Here is a 21,793-nt window from a genome sequence, read left to right as displayed (position 1 = left end):
TTTGGAAAAATTATCTGTGATGCATGCAAATTTTAGGCATACCTCATGCTGTACGCCTTCACCTTCTAGGTACATTGCCATAGGAAACATCTTAGGCTTTTTTCTTAAAGGGTAACGCTCACAATACAGTTTTCTTTTGCAATTATGAGAAAATACACCTGTGTGTATGTATAACACACTTGTCACGCTGCCTCCTGATGTCCGTTTCATTCATCTTCACAATGTCCGGTGTTGGTCAGCTTATTCCGGTGCACTCAGTACCCTGCACAGTACTGGTGGACACTTTGCTGCTTGCGTAAAAGGTGAGCCTGGCCGGCTGACCAAGTACTGTGCATGTGTGGCCTCCAGCACTGGACTTGTTAAAGGGGTATTCTCAAGTTTAAATGTTATCCTCCCTTTCTTGGAATACGGGATACCTTCCTGATCTTCCTCCACTCATCCTGAGAATCCGGGCTCTGAAGAATCTGTGTGAATGGAGGTCGAAGTGCTGAAAACCAGCTGAGTGCTTCGATTGGCTATCTTCAACGGTCCATTAAGGGCGAATGGAACAGCTGTGCTCATGACTGGTGAGGTCCCATGATTATTTCCTCCCATTCTTGGAATATGGGATACTCTCCTGATCTTCCTTCGCTGATCTGTAGAACCAGGGCTCTGAAGAACCTGTGCAAATGGAGCTGAGGTCGACGTGCTGAAGACCAGCTGAGTGCTGTGATTGGCTATCTTCAGCGGTCCACTACGGATAAATGAAACAGCAGTGCTCATAATTGGTGAGGTCCCATGATTGTTATCCTCCCATTCTTGGAATATGGGATACCTTCTTGCTCTTCCTTCACTGATCTGCAGAACCGGGGCTCTGAAGAACCTGTGCAAATGGAGCAGAGGTCGACGTGTTGAAGACCAGCTGAGTGCTGCGATTGGCTATCTGCAGTCGTCCATTACGGATGAATGGAACAGCATATCTCATGATTGGTGAGGTCCCATTGGTCAGATTTCCAGCAATTGGGAAGCTTTTCTGATCCCATGGATACAGAATAATTTTAAAACCTTAGAACACTTCAAGGGGACATTCAGACAATCAAAAGGACATAAGGGAGCACAGTGATAAGCATGTAAAAACGTCAGGGGCAATTCAGTATTTGCAGGTTTACCTTTTCTTTTTCTTTTTTTTCTCTTATGATCATCTGCTAAAACTACCTGACATCATGACTCTCCAGGTCAGTACGATTACAGCGATGCCAAACTCTGCTCCACCTGCTGCTGTTGGAGGCAGATGATGGCTGAATAACACAGCCATCACCTGCTGGCGATGGGGCAGTTGGCTCAGCCTCTAAGCCCCCTCCATACACCAGTTCCCGATGTGCGCCATACATGTATGATGGATGTCAGGTTGAGGGTACAAACTGTGCAACTTTAAAATAAAAATAAGGTGCAAATGGAAAACGCCAAAAAAAAGGCAGAAATGCACTAATGAACGGGACCCATTATATGGATACATAAGCGTTTGGAAACTTCTGTATGTTCCAAAGGGAAATTAATTTTAGTGGGAGTAGTGGCAGCTATGATGACTCCACTTTGAGAAAAATCTCAATTTATTGGGTCTGTTGTCTATAAATAGGGGGTTTTGACAGCATTTATGGCAATACAGACTGTTATTCTTGCTGTCAAAAATCCTGGAACCTGCAAGGGAGCAGGAAGGGAACTGGTATGAACAAAGTCTGAGTCTGTAGCTCTTCCTGCGGTTATGGTCGGAATCGAGCGTTGGCGTTCCGGAATCCGTTCTGTGCCTGCCGTAGCAGTAGATTGCTCCAATGACTATGGATGCGTTCACATTAACTAACTTGGTAAGTGTGAAGCATTGATGGGTTTTTTTCTCATTAGATACAGACTCATTAAAGAGATAAGAACCAGCAATAACAGGCTTGTTCATGGTTTCCATGTCGGAATTAGCGTTTTCCTGCTAGTAAAAACAAAAACACGTTTTACTTTTTGACCCGGCATCATATTCATGAGATTATTTTTAAAACGCAGTATTAGTGTCTAATAGTTACAGTAGAAGCCGCATGTGGTATTGCAAGTTTGCCAGTCTACGTTTGCGAAACATTTGGCATATATAATAGCCAAGCGAGAAGTCTCGTCACAGTGTGGAGGTACTGGGATTATTCTCTTCACTGGTCTAGACAGCAATATACCGTGTGATCTGTCACTGTGATGAGAACTAGAACTGATGGGAGGGATTTCTGTCACCAGGTGAATTCAGCCAGTGACTATTTTCTGCAAGAAATGTAATTTATCAATCTAGTGACTTCATGCACATAATCACTTTGTCATAAAGGGTAACTCTCATCTTTCATGGATTCGTGATTGGCGGCACAATTGCTTGACCGTTTTTGGTACTGATTTTGCCAAAAAAGAAATTCCTACCATTGACCTGTTTTAATCAGGTATTTGTGTTCCATATATTTTTTTAATGAAATAAAAAAAAAAAATTGAAATCTTGCGATTTTCACATTGGCTTTTCGATTAAATTACTGTTTCAGAAAACAACCCGTGTACACAGCCACAATGAATATGACCCAACCCTATCCTGTATTGAAGTTTCTACTGTGTATGCAAAAGTCATTGTGAATGGAGAGTTAGCAGGATCAACTGTGACCTATTGTGATTTGCTGGATCCGGTGTGATCAGCCTCTGCTGATGGGGATCTTGCTGAAACTCCTGAAGAAACAAGCAAAAAAAAGGAGCACAAGCCAAGGAGCACAGTGAGACCACATGGGAAGTTAAAGGATTCCCTTCCCCTTTTATTCCTGGTCATCCTCTCGTCCTTGCACGTAGACCAATGCAGTGGAAGTTTAAACCATATACTGGAGTAATTGTCAATCCAGCAAGAGACTCGCAGAATTAATTTAATGGATAAAAAGACTTACAGCTCAATAACAAACAGAGGAGAGGCTGACCTGGGGATAGGAATCTTTCTCCCCCCTACGAAGTGGAGCTTCAATCCTTAACTCCCCATATGCCCATGTGAACTCATTGTTCTCATCGCCTGGCGCTCCTTTTTTTTTTTTTTTTTTTTTCCAGCTGTTTTACTATACGGCACCTGATTAGGATGTCTGGACCTGGTAGTAGCAAGCTGGTTGAGCTATAATAAAGTTGTAGACATTCAGGATATCTAGTGTGTTTTGTTAGGCCCCTTTCACACGAGTTTTTTGCAGTTAGTCACAACCCACTGGCTTGACGGATCCGTCGCTGATTGTGAAAAACCGATGCAATGGATTATTTTTTTCAACGGATCCGACTAGCGGATCTGGCTAAATAAATCGGAGCATGCTCCGTTAAAAAAAACAAACACGGAATCCGTTGCTAGATTCCGTCATTTGACGGATCCAGCGCCCATAGGCTTCCATTCGAGCAAACAACGGATGGCGACGGATCCTTCGCTGTCCGTTTTTTTCGACGTACACAAAAACGTTACTTTGTCCGTCTCCGGCCGCCGGACTAACAATTTTCGACGGATCCAGCGAACAACGGATGAAACATGAGGCCATCCGTCGCTAATACAAGTCTATGAGAAAAGAAAACTGGATCCGGCGGCATCAGTCATCAGATTCATTTTTTTTTCAAAATTCGACAGATTGCGTCTGATAGCAAAAAACTGATGTGTGAAAGGGGCCTTAGTTTTTCTTCCCCTCCTCAGAAGAGCTCCTTTTCAGCCTTTTTTCTTGAAAAGACAGGAAATAGGAGTGTAAAAATGCCCCAGTGTGAAAGTTGCAAGATTACTAATTTTAGTGGGGGGGCTAAGGTTTGTTTTTTGGTGTAATCCCCCTACACAAGGGTCATGAGATAAAAGAAAAAATACCAAATAAACAAAAGTAACACAAAAAACCTTATTTGAACAATGCGTCATTTTCGGATGACAATTGAGGATTTACAGAAGAAAGTGCAGAACTCTTGTAGAGGTTGTGCTGTAAGTGTAGCATGTGGATCGTGGGATTGTGCTTCCCCAACAATGAGTGAAGGGATCTTTAAGATTACCAACAAGGTATCAATTGCTGGCTAATACCAAAAGGAAAAATTATAAAATCCTTATGCACGGTCATAAGTCATAAAACCTATCAATCTGCTTTTCTGCTATCTTGGGGATGTGGACAATCCTTAAAATGAGAAGGTTGCCCTCTGCTCCACAACATGGAGGATCTTAGCGTTTCACATGCACATAATTGGATCTTGTGGACCCAATGGATCCTCTTAAGGTTTCTCGGATACCTGGATCACCCTAGTGGTTCTCTGTACCCCAGCAGGGCTGTTTTGGTGACACTCATGGCAGGATCACTGCATTCACTCGATTTCTTTTTGTCTTTTTATTATATACCCTTTTCCCCCTATTTGTCTAATAAATATATAAATAATATTTAATTTTTTTTAATACTTTTTCTCACCCTACTTCTAAATCCTGTCATGGACGCGGTCTCTATATATGAAATCTATTTACAGGTGTCATCCTTCTCTTGTATATCGTATTGATCCTGCTCCATTTCCGCCTCAAATGTTTAATCCTTGCCCGTCCAGCTGCTTCTGCCTGATACGTTTTTGTTATTTCTTGTTGGTTTTGCATCGATCCGGAGTCTGGGATTTACTGTTATTTAATTCGTCTCTATTCTTCTAAATTAGAGGGTTAAAAAAGGTGAATCTTTCCCTTTTGTGTTCTGCAGAATCTGGATTTAACAAAGAGGAAGATGGTTCACGAAGGACCCTTGGCTTGGAAAGTGAACAGAGACAAGATCATTGGTAATAAATGGCGATATTTGGAATAAAAAACACAAGTGACATTTCTATTCTATAAAACCTTTAGAAATGAGCAGATTTGATGCAATTATTGTCTGGGTAGATGCAGCCGGTGACAATATCCGCAGGTCTCCTAATTAGTGCTGAGGCTTTTTTCCCCCCTGTGTTTCACATTTTGCACTAGTGCATTCTGCTGAACTACTCATAGAGCAAAGCCACAAAAAAAAACAACTTTTACAGTGAGAACTTGGGTTAATTTGGTCTAATTTTAGGGAAGGGGAAGGTGGTGAGGAGGGAGGCTACACCGGATGTGTATGCAGGAGCTTTCCCGGTGCATATGGTAAAAGTGCACTGAAGTGTCGCATATAACTGGAGCAATTGTAATCAAACTCACAGAGAGAAACATGGGTCCCATATCATAATAATTAAACGTCAAAAGTGACTTAATGCACCCATTTAATACCAGATTAGTAAGTGTATACTCCTGATAGACATTTAACCACCAAAAAATGGAGTTCCATACACAATAAGTAAAAATAGTTATACTTTATTAAAGATACCATAATACATAATATAAAACAATAAATCATAAAGAAAGACAAAGGACCCTAGTGAGGAAACAAGTAAATCCTCGGCATAGACAATAGGTTAAATTAAACTTCCTATCATGGCATAAGTAACCACCGCTTCAAAGTAATATTATTTGTATGGCACCCAGTTCATTCCCATGCTATCAATGTAATCAATGGGACTGAATGCCTGTGCACTGATAACCGTCCCAGCGGCTGTCACAGTGGCATGCACGCATATCCAGGGACACAGTCATAGCAGTATATCTAATGCAACAACATCTTACCCATGAAGGAAAGGAATCTCAAAGGAATCTCAAATGCCGAGGTACCCGGTAAAGCCCCCCTTAAGGAGGATTTACTTGTTTCCTCACTAGGGTCCTTTGTCTTTCTTTATGATTTATTGTTTTAATTATGTATTATGGTATCTTTAATAAAGTATAACTATTTTTACTTATACTTATTGTGTATGGAACTCCATTTTTTGGTGGTTAAATATAACTGGAGCAAGCCTAGGTTCATCCAAAGATTGGGAACTGCCAAGAGTTTCTTAGTTGGTGTGCAGTAGTTACCTTGTTTTCGCCAGACAACTTCTCTATTACCCATGCAAAGTATAGACGATAACTTGCTGACCAATGGGGGTCCGATTGCAGAGATCCGTATAGATTTTTATTTTTTTTAATCCTTGTTGGAATGGAGGGGCAATGCACATGCCCAACCTGCACTCCATTCATTGCCCATGGGGCTGCCAAGTGCTGGGCTTAACCTTTTCTCCTGGAGAATGTATAAAGTGTCCGCCTGACATCTGACCTGCCATTCCTTTTTGTAATGGGGGATAATAGTGCCCAGTTAGGCCCCATTCAGCACGCCGCCATAGGGGCAGGTTCCGGTGGTTGATTCCCCATTGATCAGGTTGACTCTCACTGATGGGTGATAACCAGTTTTCACCGGACAATACCAGAAAGGTATTATTTATACAGTAGCTTTGGCCGTTAAAGGGAATTTGTCAGCACAAGATTACAAAGCAAGAACAGGCGCTCTGTGCACCCTTCGGTGTTTCTGGGTAGTTCACTGCACTCTCCCAGCTTCTTGGTTTCCATCTTATCTCTTACCCCCATATCGTAATATTACATTCTGACTTCACAGACCAGAGAGGATGGAAGTAAAGGGAAAGCGGGTAGGTGGCAAAGGTGCACAAAACCTCTTGCCCATGGCAAAAGGTGCACAGAACCGTTTGCTCATGCCAAAGGTGCACAGAGCCACTTGACCATGCCAAAGGTGCACAGAACCGCTTGCCCGTGGCAAGGGTGCACAGAACCGCTTGCCCATGCCAGAGGTACACAGAAGAGCTTACCCGTGCCAAAGGTACACAGACCCGCTTGCCCGTGGCAAAGGTGCACAGAACCGCTTGCCCATGCCAAAGGTGCACAGGACACTTGTGCGTGAAGTCATCTTGTGCTGACAGATCCAATTTAAGGATTTGTCATTAGCGTGGTTCTGATTTTCCAGTTTTTTACTTTGCTCGTCTATAGCCTAGAGTGTTAATGTTATTATTCGTGGTATTGTCTGCAGACCAGTGTTGATCGGTTGTGATTTCCCTTAATGGACATTTTGTGTTTTTTTTGCACTCGGAATTGACCGGTTGCATGGCTTAATCTTGTTTCCTGGTCTTTGCGAAAGGTCACCCTGTGGCCATCTGGTAACATCATGAAAACGTAGTCACATAAATCTCGTTCACAGATCTGTACACGCTGCTGTTGGAAGACATTCTGGTATTGCTTCAGAGACAGGATGACAAATTGATACTCCGATGCCACAGTAAGATCCTGGCCACCATGTCGGACAGCAAACACATCTTCAGTCCCGTCATCAAGTTGAACACCGTATTGGTTCGACAAGTAGCAACAGGTCAGTCATTAGTGTGAATGTGCCTAATTATATTCATATAGCACTGACCAAATATGTAAGAGATCCTACCACAAAGCTGTGCCACGACGTAAGCTTGGCCTCTGGGACCCTCGGCAGTCAACCAAATAAAGGGAGCACGGTCCTTTTAAATCCCGCACATCCCACCTATCTGGCTGTAACTCTGCCTCTGCACTTAGTCCCCAAGTCTGTGAAGGAGCTGCAGTGATGGTGTATGTTACCGATATTGTGGATTTGTCATTCCCTTCCCCCAAAGTTCTTCCATTCATATTTTGTTCTCTTCTTTATCCACAGATAACAAGGCCCTCTTTGTTATATCCATGTCAGACAATGGAGCACAAATCTATGAGCTGATTGCGAACACCGTATCGGAAAAAAATGTGTACGTTACACTGCTGCTAACAATGAGCAATGTTTTATCACCCACTCGTCTGCTTTCTAGAAATTTGTATGTGACAAATACTATAGAACTGCGTGCTGTAAAGGTTTGTATGAAGCAGAATGGGGCTGAATGTGTAAAGAAAGCAACTGATCAGAGAAATGTGCGTTTTCATAGGGGTCTGTAGTTTACAAGCCCCATTATTACAGCACCCTGAGTTAGAGGGGTTGTCTCATAAGCAACATTGATCACCTGTCCACAGGCTATATGATAAATGTTTGCTGAGACCTTCACAGATTCAGACAATTAGGGTCCCAGAGCCCCTGTTTGAATGGACTAGTACTGAGCATGTGCGACCACCACTTCTATACAGAAAGATATATATCTTGGTACCGTGTTAGCCAGTAGATAGACAAATATTTAGAATTGAGAGTCCTCAGTGGTTGATACTTTTAATGGCTAACTGAAAAGATGGTAACAAATTGCAAGCTTTTGAGACTACGCAGGTCCCTTCATCAGGCATAGATTAATGCAAAATCTGAAGAATCACATACTTATATACAACACAGCACAGAGAAAGAAGGCAATAGATAATACAAGTGATGTGAAGCAGAATTATTATGTGAGAGGGATAGACATAGATATTGGAACAGTTCATAGATAAGGAAGTCTTAATGTTTTATGGTCCTCTGAATGGGTCTGGTTCTGTGTTGTGATGACCCCAGAAAGTCTGAAGAGCAAATTCCTTAATTGATGTAAAAAGATATAAATCCATGCGACACATTCATTCCTGCACTGAGTGTGTCAAAGGTCGTCATGAGTTTATACTCAGACTCTTCTGTCTTTCTGAGATTTGAAATTACCTTTTAAAACAAGTAATTTCATGTCCATGATGCTATAACCTGGGCTGCAAAAATGTTTTGCTACCGGTAGGTCCATTTTTTTTTCTCTTATCCTGTGGCAATGAGAATTCATCCTTGTTCTAAGTTTTTGCCCTGTCTCCCCCACATACAGACCCCCAGTTGGACATGTAGTACAAATAATTAAATAATCTGATGAGTTGTATTTAATTATTTGTACTAAATGTCCAACTGGCGTCTATGTGGGGGGACAGGGCAAAAACTTAGAACAAGGATGAATTTTCATCGCCACACAATAAGAGAAAAAAAGCATGGACCTACTGGTAGCAAAACATTTTTGTATCCCCGGTCATAGCATCATGGACATAAAATTACTTGTTTTAAAAGGTAATTTCAAATCTCAGAAAGACAGAAGAGTCTGTGAGTATAAACTCATGACGACCTTTGACACACTCAGTGCAGGAATGAATGTGTCGCATGGATTTATGTCTTTTTACATCAATTAAGGAATTTGCTCTTCAGACCTTCTGGGGTCATCGCAACACAGAACCAGACCCATTCAGAGGACCATAAAACATTAAGGCTTCCTTATCTGTTAAATGTTCCAATATCTATGTCTATCCCTCTCACAAAATTCTGCTTCACATTACTTTTTTTTTAAATTCAAATAAATTTTTATTAAGAATAACAAGGTAAATTACATGGTACATTCTTATTTTCATTACAAATCCTCCCCCCCCCCCTTCAAACAATCCCCTTTAATCCCCCCTCCCCCCACCCTAACCCATCAAAGCAGCTCATCTTGCTTAGCACTTTCATCATTAAACCAATATAATATCTGATCCCTCAACCAATAATATAAGCCACAGTTTACATTACCATTAATTAGGAACATGAATTAAGTCTCTCACTATAATACCCCTATCCCATAGCAATCCACGGAGACCACATTTTATTGAACATCTCGATTTTCCCTCTTTTTTTATAAAACCCTCTTTCCAGTGTCAGACCCGGTTTCACATACTGGAGGAATTCTCCTCTTGACGGCGGTTCTTCCCTAATCCAATTCCGAGCTATTACCTTCCTAGCCATGTATAACAATCTAGCAATGGCAATCCTTAAGTTATTATCCATTCCAATCTCATCCACACATCCCAACAAGCACACAACTGGATCCCTTGGAACCTTACATCCATACGCACCTTCCATACGACTCAAAACTACCAACCAAAAGGCAGCCAGTCTCGGACACGTCCACATCATATGGAGTATATCATCATCCACAGTTTTACACCTCGGACATTCAGAGTCATCACGCAAACCAGCCTTATAAAGCATCATCGGTGACTTATACACCCTGTGTATCACATAGAGCTGTGACATTCTATACGGTTCACTCAGTGACAATCGCGGGACCCATTCTAGCACCGCCTCCAAAGTCTCATTCTCCATTGGACCCAGATCCCTCTCCCATTTAGCTCTCGCCATTATTGGAAACCTCAGTAGGAAAGTATGCAACAGATCTTTGTACAAAGTAGATATGACCCCCCCAGTAGTCCCGTCATTACACACATACTCCAGTACTATATCCCTCTGAATTTCAATACTTCCGTTCCTACTCTGAGCTCCAAAAGCATGCCTCATCCGCACATACTGGAATTCCCCTACAGACCCAAGACCAAATTCTGCCTGCAATTGGGAAAATGATTTCAATTCACCTCGCTCATTTATTTGATACACGTATTGTATCCCTTTGACTTGCCATTCTATCAGTACTCCTAGTGTCGCCAACTCCTGTAGGTTGCTATTATGCCATATCGGTGAAAATTTAGTCAAACCCGTGACCCCCCCGTATGTGTCTCAGCCTACCCCACAGCTTCCGTATCAGCAACACAGTCGGGTATGATTTCCCCAAAGCCCCCAGGGATCCATCCTCCAAACATTGTACTACTGGCCTTCTTTTTGTCACTACTTCCATCAACCGATGTGTCGCTCCAGATGACCCTTCATACGCCCAGCCTTTTAAATGCTGACTTTGAGCTGCAAGAAAATACATTTCAGGGTTAGGCAGTGCCAGTCCCCCATCGTCTTTGGGTCGCTGTAATGTCTCCAGTTTGATACGCGGATACTGTCTCCCCCATATTAAATTCCTAAACAGAGAATTAATCTGTCCAAATCTCCCGCGTGGTATCCAAACTGGCGCATTATGAAGGACATACAGTATTTTCGGCATCAGGATCATTTTAATGAGGTTCACCCTACCCACCACAGATAAATGCAGTTTAAGCCAGGCATCCGCTTTCGCTTTAAGAACGCCCAGGACTGGGTTCATATTTCTATGTATATAGTCAGTAACAGGCATAGACACCCATATTCCAAGGTACTTAAATTGGCTAGTCACCTCCAGTCGCCCATCCTCCAGTGGTTCCCCACCATCATCATCCACCTTAAACAAGACCGACTTACTCCAGTTTATCCTAAGTCCCGACACTGATCCGAAACGCTCAATAATCCCAATGGCTCCCTCCAAGGACGCACCCGGATCAGCCAGAAATAGCAGAATATCATCCGCATACAACGCCACCTTCTCTTCAATCATCCCATATTTGAACCCAGTCACCTCATCAGACAGTCGAAGCTTAGCAGCCAAAGGTTCCACAGCCAGGGCAAACAAAAGAGGAGAAAGCGGACACCCCTGTCTCGTCCCTCTAGCCAGTTGTATGGTCCGTGATAACTCCCCATTTACCCCAACCCTAGCCGTCGGCATCGAGTACATTAGTCGAATCCAGGATATAAACTGCGGTCCAAACCCCATACTCCGTAGCACCTGCCAGAGATACCCCCACTCCACACTGTCAAACGCCTTATGGGCGTCTAAAGATGCAACAACTCTCTGGCCACAATTGTCGGATCTGAGTTGCAAATTCATATACAGCCTTCGTAGATTGATCGCAGTGGACCTATGAGGCATAAAGCCAGACTGGTCTGAGTGTACCAGGCCGGAAATGACACTCGTCAATCTCATCGCCAACACTTTAGCCAGGAGTTTAACGTCAATAGTAAGCAAGGAGATCGGCCGATATGAATCCGGCTGCGTCGGGTCCTTCCTCCTTCTTAGGAATCACCACTATGATGGCCTCCCGCATAGATGCCGGTAGTCGACCGCCACTCCTAGCCTCCTCCAAAAGTACCCTTAATTTTGGAATCAGCACTTCCCCCATTTCTTTATAAATTTCTGCAGAAAATCCATCTACTCCAGGTGCCTTCCCGTTAGCCATAGATTGCAGTGCCCGACCCAACTCCTCCTCCGTGATGGGAGCCTCCAAATCTTCTCTATGTCATTCAGTCTTGGGAGCTCCAACTCCCCAAGGAACGCCACCGTGTCCTCCACCGACCCATCCACCCGAGAGGAATATAGGTCCTCATAAAAATCGTCAAAAATTTCCGAAATCTCTGAAGTCTCAGAGACAGCCACACCTCTCCCCGTTATCAAAGAGTGAACAAAGGAAGTACTTCTCTGGGCAGAAGACACCATTGATAGCAAATGCCCCACCGATTCGCCCTCTTGGTAGAAAGCCAGATTCATGAATTCCCTCTTCCTTTCAGCCTTACCCAACAATACCTCCTCCAACTGACTCTGAGCCGCCTTCAGCCTCCTCCCAGCTTCCGGAGCACCCGTTATGACCATGTCATCCTCGGCTATCCTCAGCCCTTCAATCGCCAACCTCTCTATCTCTCTCGATTTCCTCTTACACCGGCTAATATCCCTGAACAGCAGTCCCCTCAGGTACGCCTTCATGGCTTCCCACACAGTAAGAGTGTCTGCGCTTCCCTCATTTATCTCAAAAAATTCCACCAGTTCCTTCTTTATCTTTTCCAAGTCTATACTGCATAGCCAATTAGGGTGAATTTTCCACTCCTTCCTGCTCCCTATCCGTGTCCCAACCGGCCGAAATTCCACTTCAACTGGACTATGGTCTGAGAGAGCCCTAGGCAAATATTTCACATCCCTTACCATCGTATCAAGCAAACAGTTACCCAACGCCAAATCAATCCTAGACAGAGTACCATGAGCTGGCGAGTAACATGAGTACCCCCTTTCCCCAATATGTCTAACTCTCCATAAATCAATCATACCTACTTCCCGGACATAGGTCCCAAACGTAGTGGTGTGCCCCCCTGTTCTATTCTGGGGGTTTTTGTCCCAAAAGTCATCACAGATATTATTAAGATCTCCAATAATTAAAAAAGGTAACGGTCCCCAACGCTCTACCCTCTCCAGTACCTCCCTTATCTTCTTACTTGAATATGGGGGCGGAATATACATTGCAGCTATACACAACAACATTCCATTCATTTTACATTTCACCACCACATACTGACCATCCACATCCTCTTTTACCATTACTTCCTCATATTGCACCCCCGCAGGTATTAACACAGACACACCCCTAGAGTACGTTGAGAAAGTAGAATGATACGCCCTCTGTATCCAGCGCCTCTTCAATACATCCACCCTCTCCCGCACTAAATGTGTCTCTAGCAAACATATCATTGAGACCTTCTGATCTCGGACATACTGCAGACTTGCCGCCCGCCGTGTTTTATCCGCCAGTCTTCTCACATTCCAACTCCGTATTTTAATACAGTCACCCATCCTGTGGCTTATCATTTCTCTCAGTAAACAGTTTCCCAAATATGAGCTGCCCCAACCCTCCCACCCCCCCTGCTCCCTCCCAACTTGCCCCCCTAACCCCCCCAATGTAGTACATTCTTCCTCTCATCAAGAGTGGGGCTCCACTGCCCACCGCGAACACTCTTCTTTACTTAACCCTCTCCATTCGCGTCCCGCTACCATAACAGTCGCATTTTCCCCCCCAACTTTCACTGTAATGTATCTTAACATTTCAACTCATATGAACATATATAAAAAGTACCAAACCAGTTTACAGTACCCAAACTGTCCCTCCTCCCCCATACTTTTGTAGTCGGTACTATCCCCTCCGGCCATTCCTTCAATATGGCTCAGCAAAGCCTCCAACAGTTGCTCAGCTTTTTAACCAATGCTAACAATCACAGAGCTCTCCTCCATCAACAGAAAAAACAAATCCCAGCTGGGTCTCGCCGCAATGTCAGTCGCCTATACCCTTAAGCTTTTTCTCATTGATATCAAGCCACTGGGTAGCGTCCGAGTCTTATTGAAAGCCACCATTCTCAGCTTGGCGGGAAACATCACTGAATACTGCACTCCCAGCTCCCTCAGTCGTCGCTTGACTCCAGTAAACTTCATCCGCTGCTTTTGAACCGCAGCGGAATAATCCGGATAAATGGCTATTTTTTTACCTCCAGCTGTCAGATCTTCCATCTCTTGCCTTTCTGAGGATAATGTCTCTATCCCTGTAATTGAGTATTTTAGCAAGCATGGTACGAGGGTTCGCTCCTGGGACAGGGGGCTGTGATGGGACCCTATGAGCCCGTTCGACAGCAAAGACTTTTGTCAACACTGTGCTCCCAATCTTCTCCAGCAGCCAGTTTTCAACAAATTCTGTGGGATTTCTCCCCTCAGTCTTTTCAGGCAGCCCCACTATACGTATGTTATTCCTTCTGGATCTACTTTCCAGATCCTCATTTTTGGCGGCGAGCTCGGCTATTGTTTGGGCGAACTTCTTTTCAGCTTTCTGTAATTTAACTATGTGATCTTCTGCCGTGCTCACCCTCTCCTCCACCACTCCTATACGTTTGTCCATTTTCTGTAGGGCTGCATTTATCTGTGCCGTGTCCCCTTTAACCTCCTGCATCTGCTGGGCCAAGGAGTTCAGGGATAGCTGGCACGAGGAAATCAGGGTGATAACATCCCTAAGGGTCGGCTCCTCTCCCCGCGGTGTGTCTTCAGGTCCCCCACTAGCTCCCGCCATATTACCTCCTTCTTCCCCCTTCTGTACCTCATGCTGCTCAGCCATGCCTGCTTCCTCCACCTCCTGGTCAGCTCCTGCTCCGGATCCTTGTTCTGCCTCATCAGCAGCCTCCGTCCTGACAAACTGCTGCAGCTTCGCAGCCACCTCCATGCGCCGCTGACATGCGGCGTTCTCTGTCAGCGTTCTTCCTCGCTTCGGCGCCATCTTGGCCGGCTTCTGCATCGCCGGTGCCAGCGTCTTTCTGCCGCCTCCTTGTCATCGCTGCCGACTCCGGACCCACCGCTCCGCACCGCTGCACTCTCCGGACCCTCAGTCAGCCGGATTTAAGTAAGTATACCCGAAAATCGGGGTTAAAGCAGGATTTTTTTGTCCTTCTGGCAGCGGGAGCGCTCTTCCCTGCGTCCGCTCACATGGCCAGCTAGGACACGCCCTCCTGCTTCACATTACTTATCTTGTCTATTGCCTTCTTTCTCTCTGTGCTGTGCTGTGTTGTGTATAAGTATGTGATTCTCCAGATTTTGCATTAGTCTTCGCCTGGTGAAGAGACCTGCATAATCTCGAAAGCTTGCAATTTGTTACCATCTTTTCAGTTAGCCATTAAAAGGTATCAATCACCACTTCTATAGACATTGAATGGTCGCACATGCTCACTAATGCTCCATTCACTCAGTGCCTGTGGGACCCTTTAATAAGGGAGGAGATACCAGCAGATTGACCCTCGGCGATCATATAATTATCACCTATCCTGGGGAAATATGACATTTGTTAACCCCCTTATTAGTAGTATTACTTTGCACGAAACAATCTACTTATCTCATCTCAAAAATAGAATGCTTTACCTCCCCCTACTCCCTTTTTTTTCTCTTTTTATGTAGGGGGCTTTTTTTTACTTTTTGTTCAAGAATACAGTTTTTCTTACTGTTTATCCTTTAACCCAATATTTGCAGATTTAAACAACGAGATGGAAAACTCCACTGGGGTTGTACGAGGTTAAAAAAGCAAAACCTAGCCATGAACAGGTTGCATGGTTTTTTAATTTAATTTTTTTTGTTCCAATTGGTCTCCATTCACATTCAATAAAATATTTACACTAGGTACACTTATATTAATAATGAAATGTAATCAAACCCCCAAAATCTTTGAAAACTCGATTGTTCCTCTATTTGAAAGTGAACTATACATGTGCATACAGTGGCATGTAAAGGTTTAGGCACCCCTGGTGAAAATTACTTTTAATGTGAGCAGTTAAGCAAATTAATGATGCAATGATCTCTGAAAGGTCTAAAGTTAAAGATGACACATTACCTTTGTATTTTAGGCATAAAAGTCCTCATTTAAATTTAAAAATAACAATAAAGAAAATGGTCCAATGCAAAAGTTTGGGCACCCTGCATGATTAGTACCTAGTAGCACCCCCTTTTGAAGGTATCCTAGCTTGTAAACGCTTTTTGTAGCCTGAGAGAGTCTTTCATTTCTTGTTTGAGGGATTTTCATCCATTCTTCCTTGGAAAATTCTTCCAGTTCTGTGAGATTCCTGGGCTGTCTTACATCCTCTACTATTTTGAGATCTAGCCACAGGTTTTCAATGATCAAATCAGGGGACTGTGAGGGACATTGTAAAACCTTCAGCTTGTGCCTTTTGAGGTCATCTATTGTGGATTTTGACGTGTGTTTAGGATCATTATCCATTTGTAGAAGTCATCCTCTTTTGAAATTCAGCTTTTTTTTATAGATGGTGTTATGTTTGCATCAAGAATTTGTTGAAATTTCATTGAATCCATTCTTCCCTCTACCTGAGAAATGTTCCCGGTGCCATTGGCCTTAACACAACCCCAAGCATGATTGATCCACCCCCATGTTATGGTTGGCGAGATGTTCGTTTGTTTGTTTTTTTTAAATTCTGTGCCCTTTTTTCTCCACACATACCTTTGATCATTGTTGCCAGAGTTCTATTTTAACCTCATCGGTGCACAGGACTTGTTTCCAAAATGCATCAGGCTTGTTTAGATGGTCTTTTGCCTACTTCTGACACTGAATTTTATGGTGAGGACGCAGGAGAGGTTTTCTTCTGATGAAGGCCATATTTGTGCAGGTGTCTCTGAACAGTAGAACAATGTACCACAACTCCAGAGTCTGCTAAATCTTTCTGAAGGTCTTTTGCAGTCAAGTGGGGGTTTTGATTTGCCTCTCTAGCAATCTTATGATCAGCTCTCACTGAATTTTTGCTTGGTCTATCTAACAGGTCGTATCTTGACCTCCATTGTTCCTGTTAACTGCCGTTTATTAATTACATTTCGAACTGAGGAAAGGGCAACTTGAAAACACTTTGCTATCTTCTTATAGCCATTTCCTGCATTGTGGCCCTCCACCAGTTTTATTTTCAGAGTGCTAGGCAGCTGCTTAGAAGAACCCATGGCTTCTGTTTTTCGGTAAAAAGTTAGAGGCGGCTGGAAATTTTGCATCACCTGACATTGCCTAACGATGATGGTGAACAAACCATAGCCCTAACCAGCTATTAAGGCCTGAAACCTTGGTCAGTTATCTGAGCACACACATTTTCAAGGGGGCCCAAACTTTTGCATCGGTCCATTTTCCTTTTAGTAATTTAACTTTAGGCCTTTTTAGAGATCATTTCATCTACAACTTGCTTAACTGTTCACAATAACAGTAATTTTAACCAGGGGTGCCCAAACTTTTACATGCCACTGTATTTGCCATTATCATTCACAATCCTACGGCTCACTATTCTAATTAGATGTAAATTGGCAGTTAGTGCAGTTCTCAGCGCTGTAAAAATAGAGACCACTCAACATTAAAATATTAGGTACTCTCTTTCCAGGTTTTTTGCCAGATACTGGCCCTCCAGATGTGTTTTGCCTTATACAGGTGTTCTCACGGGGGGTTTACAGAGCATATACTTTTATATAAATCTTTAGTCTAATTGGAATTAAGCTCGTAAATCCTAATTGTAATTATACACACAGTTTGCTTTCAAATGGAGGAACCATCAGGTTTTTAACTGTTTGTGTGCATTTTTTTTACATGGATGTATATGCCATATATGCTTGTGTATGAACAGTTTTTCAGCAAATTTTTTTTGTGCTGAAAACGCCCCCTCAGCTTATAAATGAGTCATTGTCCCAGAAAGACGGCGGGGGAGTGGCAGAGTAGTGGGTCACAGAGGCAGGAGCCAGCTGCTAAAGAGAAATGGATATTCACTGCGCTGGCAGTGAAAATTCATTTCTCTTATAGCGTGCACAGTTACAGCCGCAGCTGCCGGCTTCCAGCGAATATCCTACTTACCTTCCCTGCGTGCCCTCGCTGCATCTCCTTCCGGTGCCAGTCTTACGGCCGAGCGATCACGTGGCCCCCGATCATTTAGGTAATGAATATTCACCCCTCTCCACTCCCTTAGGCGTGGAGTGAATATTCATTACTTTAATGAGTGGAGACACGTGATCACTCTGTCGGAAGAGCTGCTGGCACCGGAACGAGATGCAGCAGGGGCGCGCAGGGAAGGTATGTAGGATGTGTTTTTTGTTTGTTTGTTTTTTATAGTAACCATGCATACAAGGACAGGGATGGGGAGCCATGCATACCTGGATAGGGATGAGGGGACAATGCATACCCGGCTTATACTTAAGTCAATACGTTTTCCCAGTTTTTTGTAGCAAATTTTAGGTGCCTCAGCTTATACTTGGGTCAGCTTATACTCTAGTATATACGGTAGTGTAAATTGTTTGAGTGAATGGAAACAAATTGGGTAATTTGATGCCTTAGTGGCAATTTGAAAAAGAATATATAATATATACCATGACCGATAAATGGATTTTTGATAGATGTTTGTAGCATGAACTATAATGTGCACCACCAGTTGCTGCTCTTAGAAAACATATTTTTCTAATCCTATGCAAGTCCTTTTAAATATTCTTAGATTGAAAGTTGCAGTACATAGAACTTTAGATGTTATCCAAGTTAAAGCCATTATGTAATGCAACGCTAGTACAAAGAGTGAACAGAAAGGTGTGAAAAGTTTTGTCATTTTTAACCCCTTCCCGACCTTTGACGCCACGTAGGCGTCATGAAAACCCGTGCCAATCCGACCCATGACGCCTGTGTGGCGTCATGGAATGATCGCGTCCCTGCAGAGCGGGTGAAAGGGTTAACTCCGATTTCACCCGATCTGCAGGGACAGTGGGAGTGGTACTTTAGCCCAGGGGGGGTGGCTTCACCCCCCCGTGGCTACGATCGCTCTGATTGGCTGTTGAAAGTGAAACTGCCAATCAGAGCGATTTGTAATATTTCACCTATAAAAATGGTGAAATATTACAATCCAGCCATGGCCGATGCTGCAATAGCATCTGCCATGGCTGGAGACCCCGATCTGACCCCCCCCCCCACTGCCACCGATCGCCCCCCCATTTGTCCTTTCTGCCCCGTCCTCTCCGCTCCCCTCCGTCCTCCTGTCGGCTCCCCCGTCCTCATGCCCGCTCCCCCCGTACTCCGATTGCTCCCCCCCGTCCTCCGATCCACCCCCCATACTCAGATCTCCCCCCCTCATACTTACTGGGCCTCCCGATGCCCGTCCGTCTTCTCCATGGGCGCCGCCATCTTCCAAAATGGCGGGCGCATGCGCAGTACGCCCGCCGAATCTGCCGGCCGGCAGATGAGTTCCAGGTATATTTTGATCACTGTAATATAACCTATCACAGTGATCAAAATAAAAAAAATAGTAAATGACCCCCCCCCCCCCCCCTTATCACCCCCATAGGTAGGGACAATAATAAAGTAAAGAAAATATTTTTTTTTCTTTTTTCACTAGGGTTAGGGTTAGAACTAGGGTTAAAACTAGGGGTAGGGTTAGGGTTATGGCATGTGCACACAGTGCGGATTTGGCCGCGGATCCGCAGCGGATTGGCCGCGGATCCGCAGCGGATTGGCCGCGGATCCGCAGCGGATTGGCCGCGGATGCGCAGCGGATAGGCTGCGAATTCGTAGCAGTTTTCCATCAGGTTTACAGTACCATGTAAACCTATGGAAAACCAAATCCGCTGTGCCCATGGTGCGGAAAATTCCGTGCGGAAACACTGCATTGTATTTTCCGCAGCATGTCATTTCTTTGTGCGGATTCCGCAGCGTTTTACACCTGTTCCTCAATAGGAATCCGCAGGTGAAATCCGCACAAAAAAACACTGGAAATCCGCTGTAAGTCCGCAGGTAAAACGCAGTGCCTTTTACCTGCAGATTTTTCAAAAATCGTGCAGAAAAATCTCACACGAATCCGCAACGTGGGCACATAGCCTTAGGGTTAGGGTTGGAATTAGGGCTAGGGTTGGAAATAGGGTTAAGATTAGGCTTGTGGTTAGGGTTACGGATAGAGTTAGGGGTGTATTGGGGTTACAGTTGTGGTTAGGGTTGGGATTAGGGTTAAGGTTGGGATTAGGGTTAGGATTAGGGTTACGGGTGTGCTGGGGTTAGGGTTGTGGTTATGGGTGTGTTGGGGTTAGGGTTGTGATTAGGGTTATGGCTACAGTTTGGGTTAGGGGTGTGTTGGGGTTAGTGTTGAAATTAGAATTGAGGGGTTTCCACTGTTTAGGCACATCAGGGGTCTCCAAACGCAACATGGCGCCACCATTGATTCCAACCAATCTTGCGTTCAAAAAGTCAAATGGTGCTCCCTCCCTTCCAAGCCCCGACGTGCGCCCAAACAGTGGTTTATCCCCACATATGGGATACCAGCGTACTCAGGACAAACTGGGCAACAACTGTTGGGGTCCAATTTCTCCTGTTACCCTTGCAAAAATAAAAAATTACTTGCTAAAACATAATTTTTGAGGAAAGAACAATTATTTTTTATTTTCACGGCTCTGCGTTATAAACTTCTGTGAAGCACTTGGGGGTTGAAAGTGCTCACCACACATCTAGATAAGTTCCTTGGGGGGGTCTAGTTTCCAAAATGGGGTCACTTGTGGGGTGTTTCTACTGTTTAGGCACATCAGGGGCTCTGCAAATGCAACGTGACGCTCGCAGACCATTCCATCAAAGTCTGCATTTCAAATGTCGCTACTTCCCTTCCGAGCCCTGACGTGCGCCCAAACAGTGGTTTACCCCCACATATGGGGTACCAGCACACTCACAACAAACTGGGCAACAAATATTGGGGTCCAAATTCTCCTGTTACCCTTGTGAAAATAAAAAATTGCTTGCTAAAACATCTTTTTTGAGGAAAGAAAAATGATTTTTTATTTTCACGGCTCTGCGTTGTAAACTTCTGTGAAGCACTTGGGGCTTGAATGTGCTCACCACACATCTAGATAAGTTCCTTGGGGGGTCTAGTTTCCAAAATGGGGTCACTTGTGGGGGGTTTCTACTGTTTAGGCACATCAGGGGCTCTGCAAATGCAACGTGACGCCCGCAGACCATTCCATCAAAGTCTGCATTTCAAATGTCACTACTTCCCTTCCGAGCCCTGACGTGCGCCCAAACAGTGGTTTACCCCCACATATGGGGTATCAGCGTACTCACAACAAACTGGGCAACAAATATTGGGGTCCAATTTCTCCTGTTACCGTTGTGAAAAAAAAAAATTGCTTGCTAAAACATCTTTTTTGAGGAAAGAAAAATGATTTTTTATTTTCATGGCTCTGCGTTATAAACTTCTGTGAAGCACTTGGGGGTTCAAAGTGCTCACCACACATCTAGATTAGTTCCTTGGGAGGTCTAGTTTCCAAAATGGGGTCACTTGTAGGGGAGCTCCAATGTTTAGGCACACAGGGGCTCTCCAAACGCGACATGGTGTCCGCTAATGATTGGAGCTAATTTTCCATTCAAAAAGCCAAATGGCGTGCCTTCCCTTCCGAGCCCTGCCGTGCGCCCAAACAGTGGTTTACCCCCACATATGGGGTATCATCGTACTCAGGACAAACTGGACAACAACATTTGGGGTCCAATTTCTCCTATTACCCTTGGGAAAATAAATTCCGGGCTAAAAATCATTTTTGAGGAAAGAAAAATTATTTTTTATTCTCACGGCTCTGCGTTATAAACTTCTGTGAAGCACCTGGGGGTTTTAAGTGCTCACTATGCATCTAGATAAGTTCCTTGGGGGGTCTAGTTTCCAAAATGGGGTCACTTGTGTGGGAGCTCCAATGTTTAGGCACACAGGGGCTCTCCAAACGTGACATGGTGTCCGCTAGCGATGGAGATAATTTTTCATTCAAAAAGTCAAATGGCGCTCCTTCCCTTCCGAGCCTTACCATGTGCCCAAACAGTGGTTTACCCCCACATATGAGGTATCGGTGTACTCAGGAGAAATTGTCCAACAAATTTTAGGATCCATTTTATCCTGTTGCCCATGTGAAA

The 21,793-nt window shown here is 44.1% G+C and overlaps 1 protein-coding gene across 4 annotated transcripts in view; it reads left to right on the top strand.

The window, feature by feature from the left end:
* ARHGEF12 (Rho guanine nucleotide exchange factor 12) overlaps positions 1-21,793 on the top strand; it is a 189,423-nt gene that overhangs the window by 141,451 nt on the left and 26,179 nt on the right. For all 4 annotated transcript variants that reach the window (XM_077250483.1, XM_077250482.1, XM_077250485.1 and 1 more), the window contains 3 exons: positions 4,710-4,785; positions 7,092-7,259; positions 7,572-7,659. In XM_077250483.1, coding sequence (XP_077106598.1) covers positions 4,710-4,785; positions 7,092-7,259; positions 7,572-7,659 — 332 coding nt within the window. The remainder of the gene's footprint in view (positions 1-4,709; positions 4,786-7,091; positions 7,260-7,571; positions 7,660-21,793) is intronic.

The sequence above is a fragment of the Ranitomeya variabilis genome, chromosome 4 (assembly GCF_051348905.1).
Source record: "Ranitomeya variabilis isolate aRanVar5 chromosome 4, aRanVar5.hap1, whole genome shotgun sequence".
Classification (NCBI taxonomy): Eukaryota; Metazoa; Chordata; class Amphibia; order Anura; family Dendrobatidae; genus Ranitomeya; species Ranitomeya variabilis.
The sequence above is the reverse complement of the archived record's forward strand: the minus strand, read 5'-3'. Positions and strand labels throughout refer to the sequence as shown.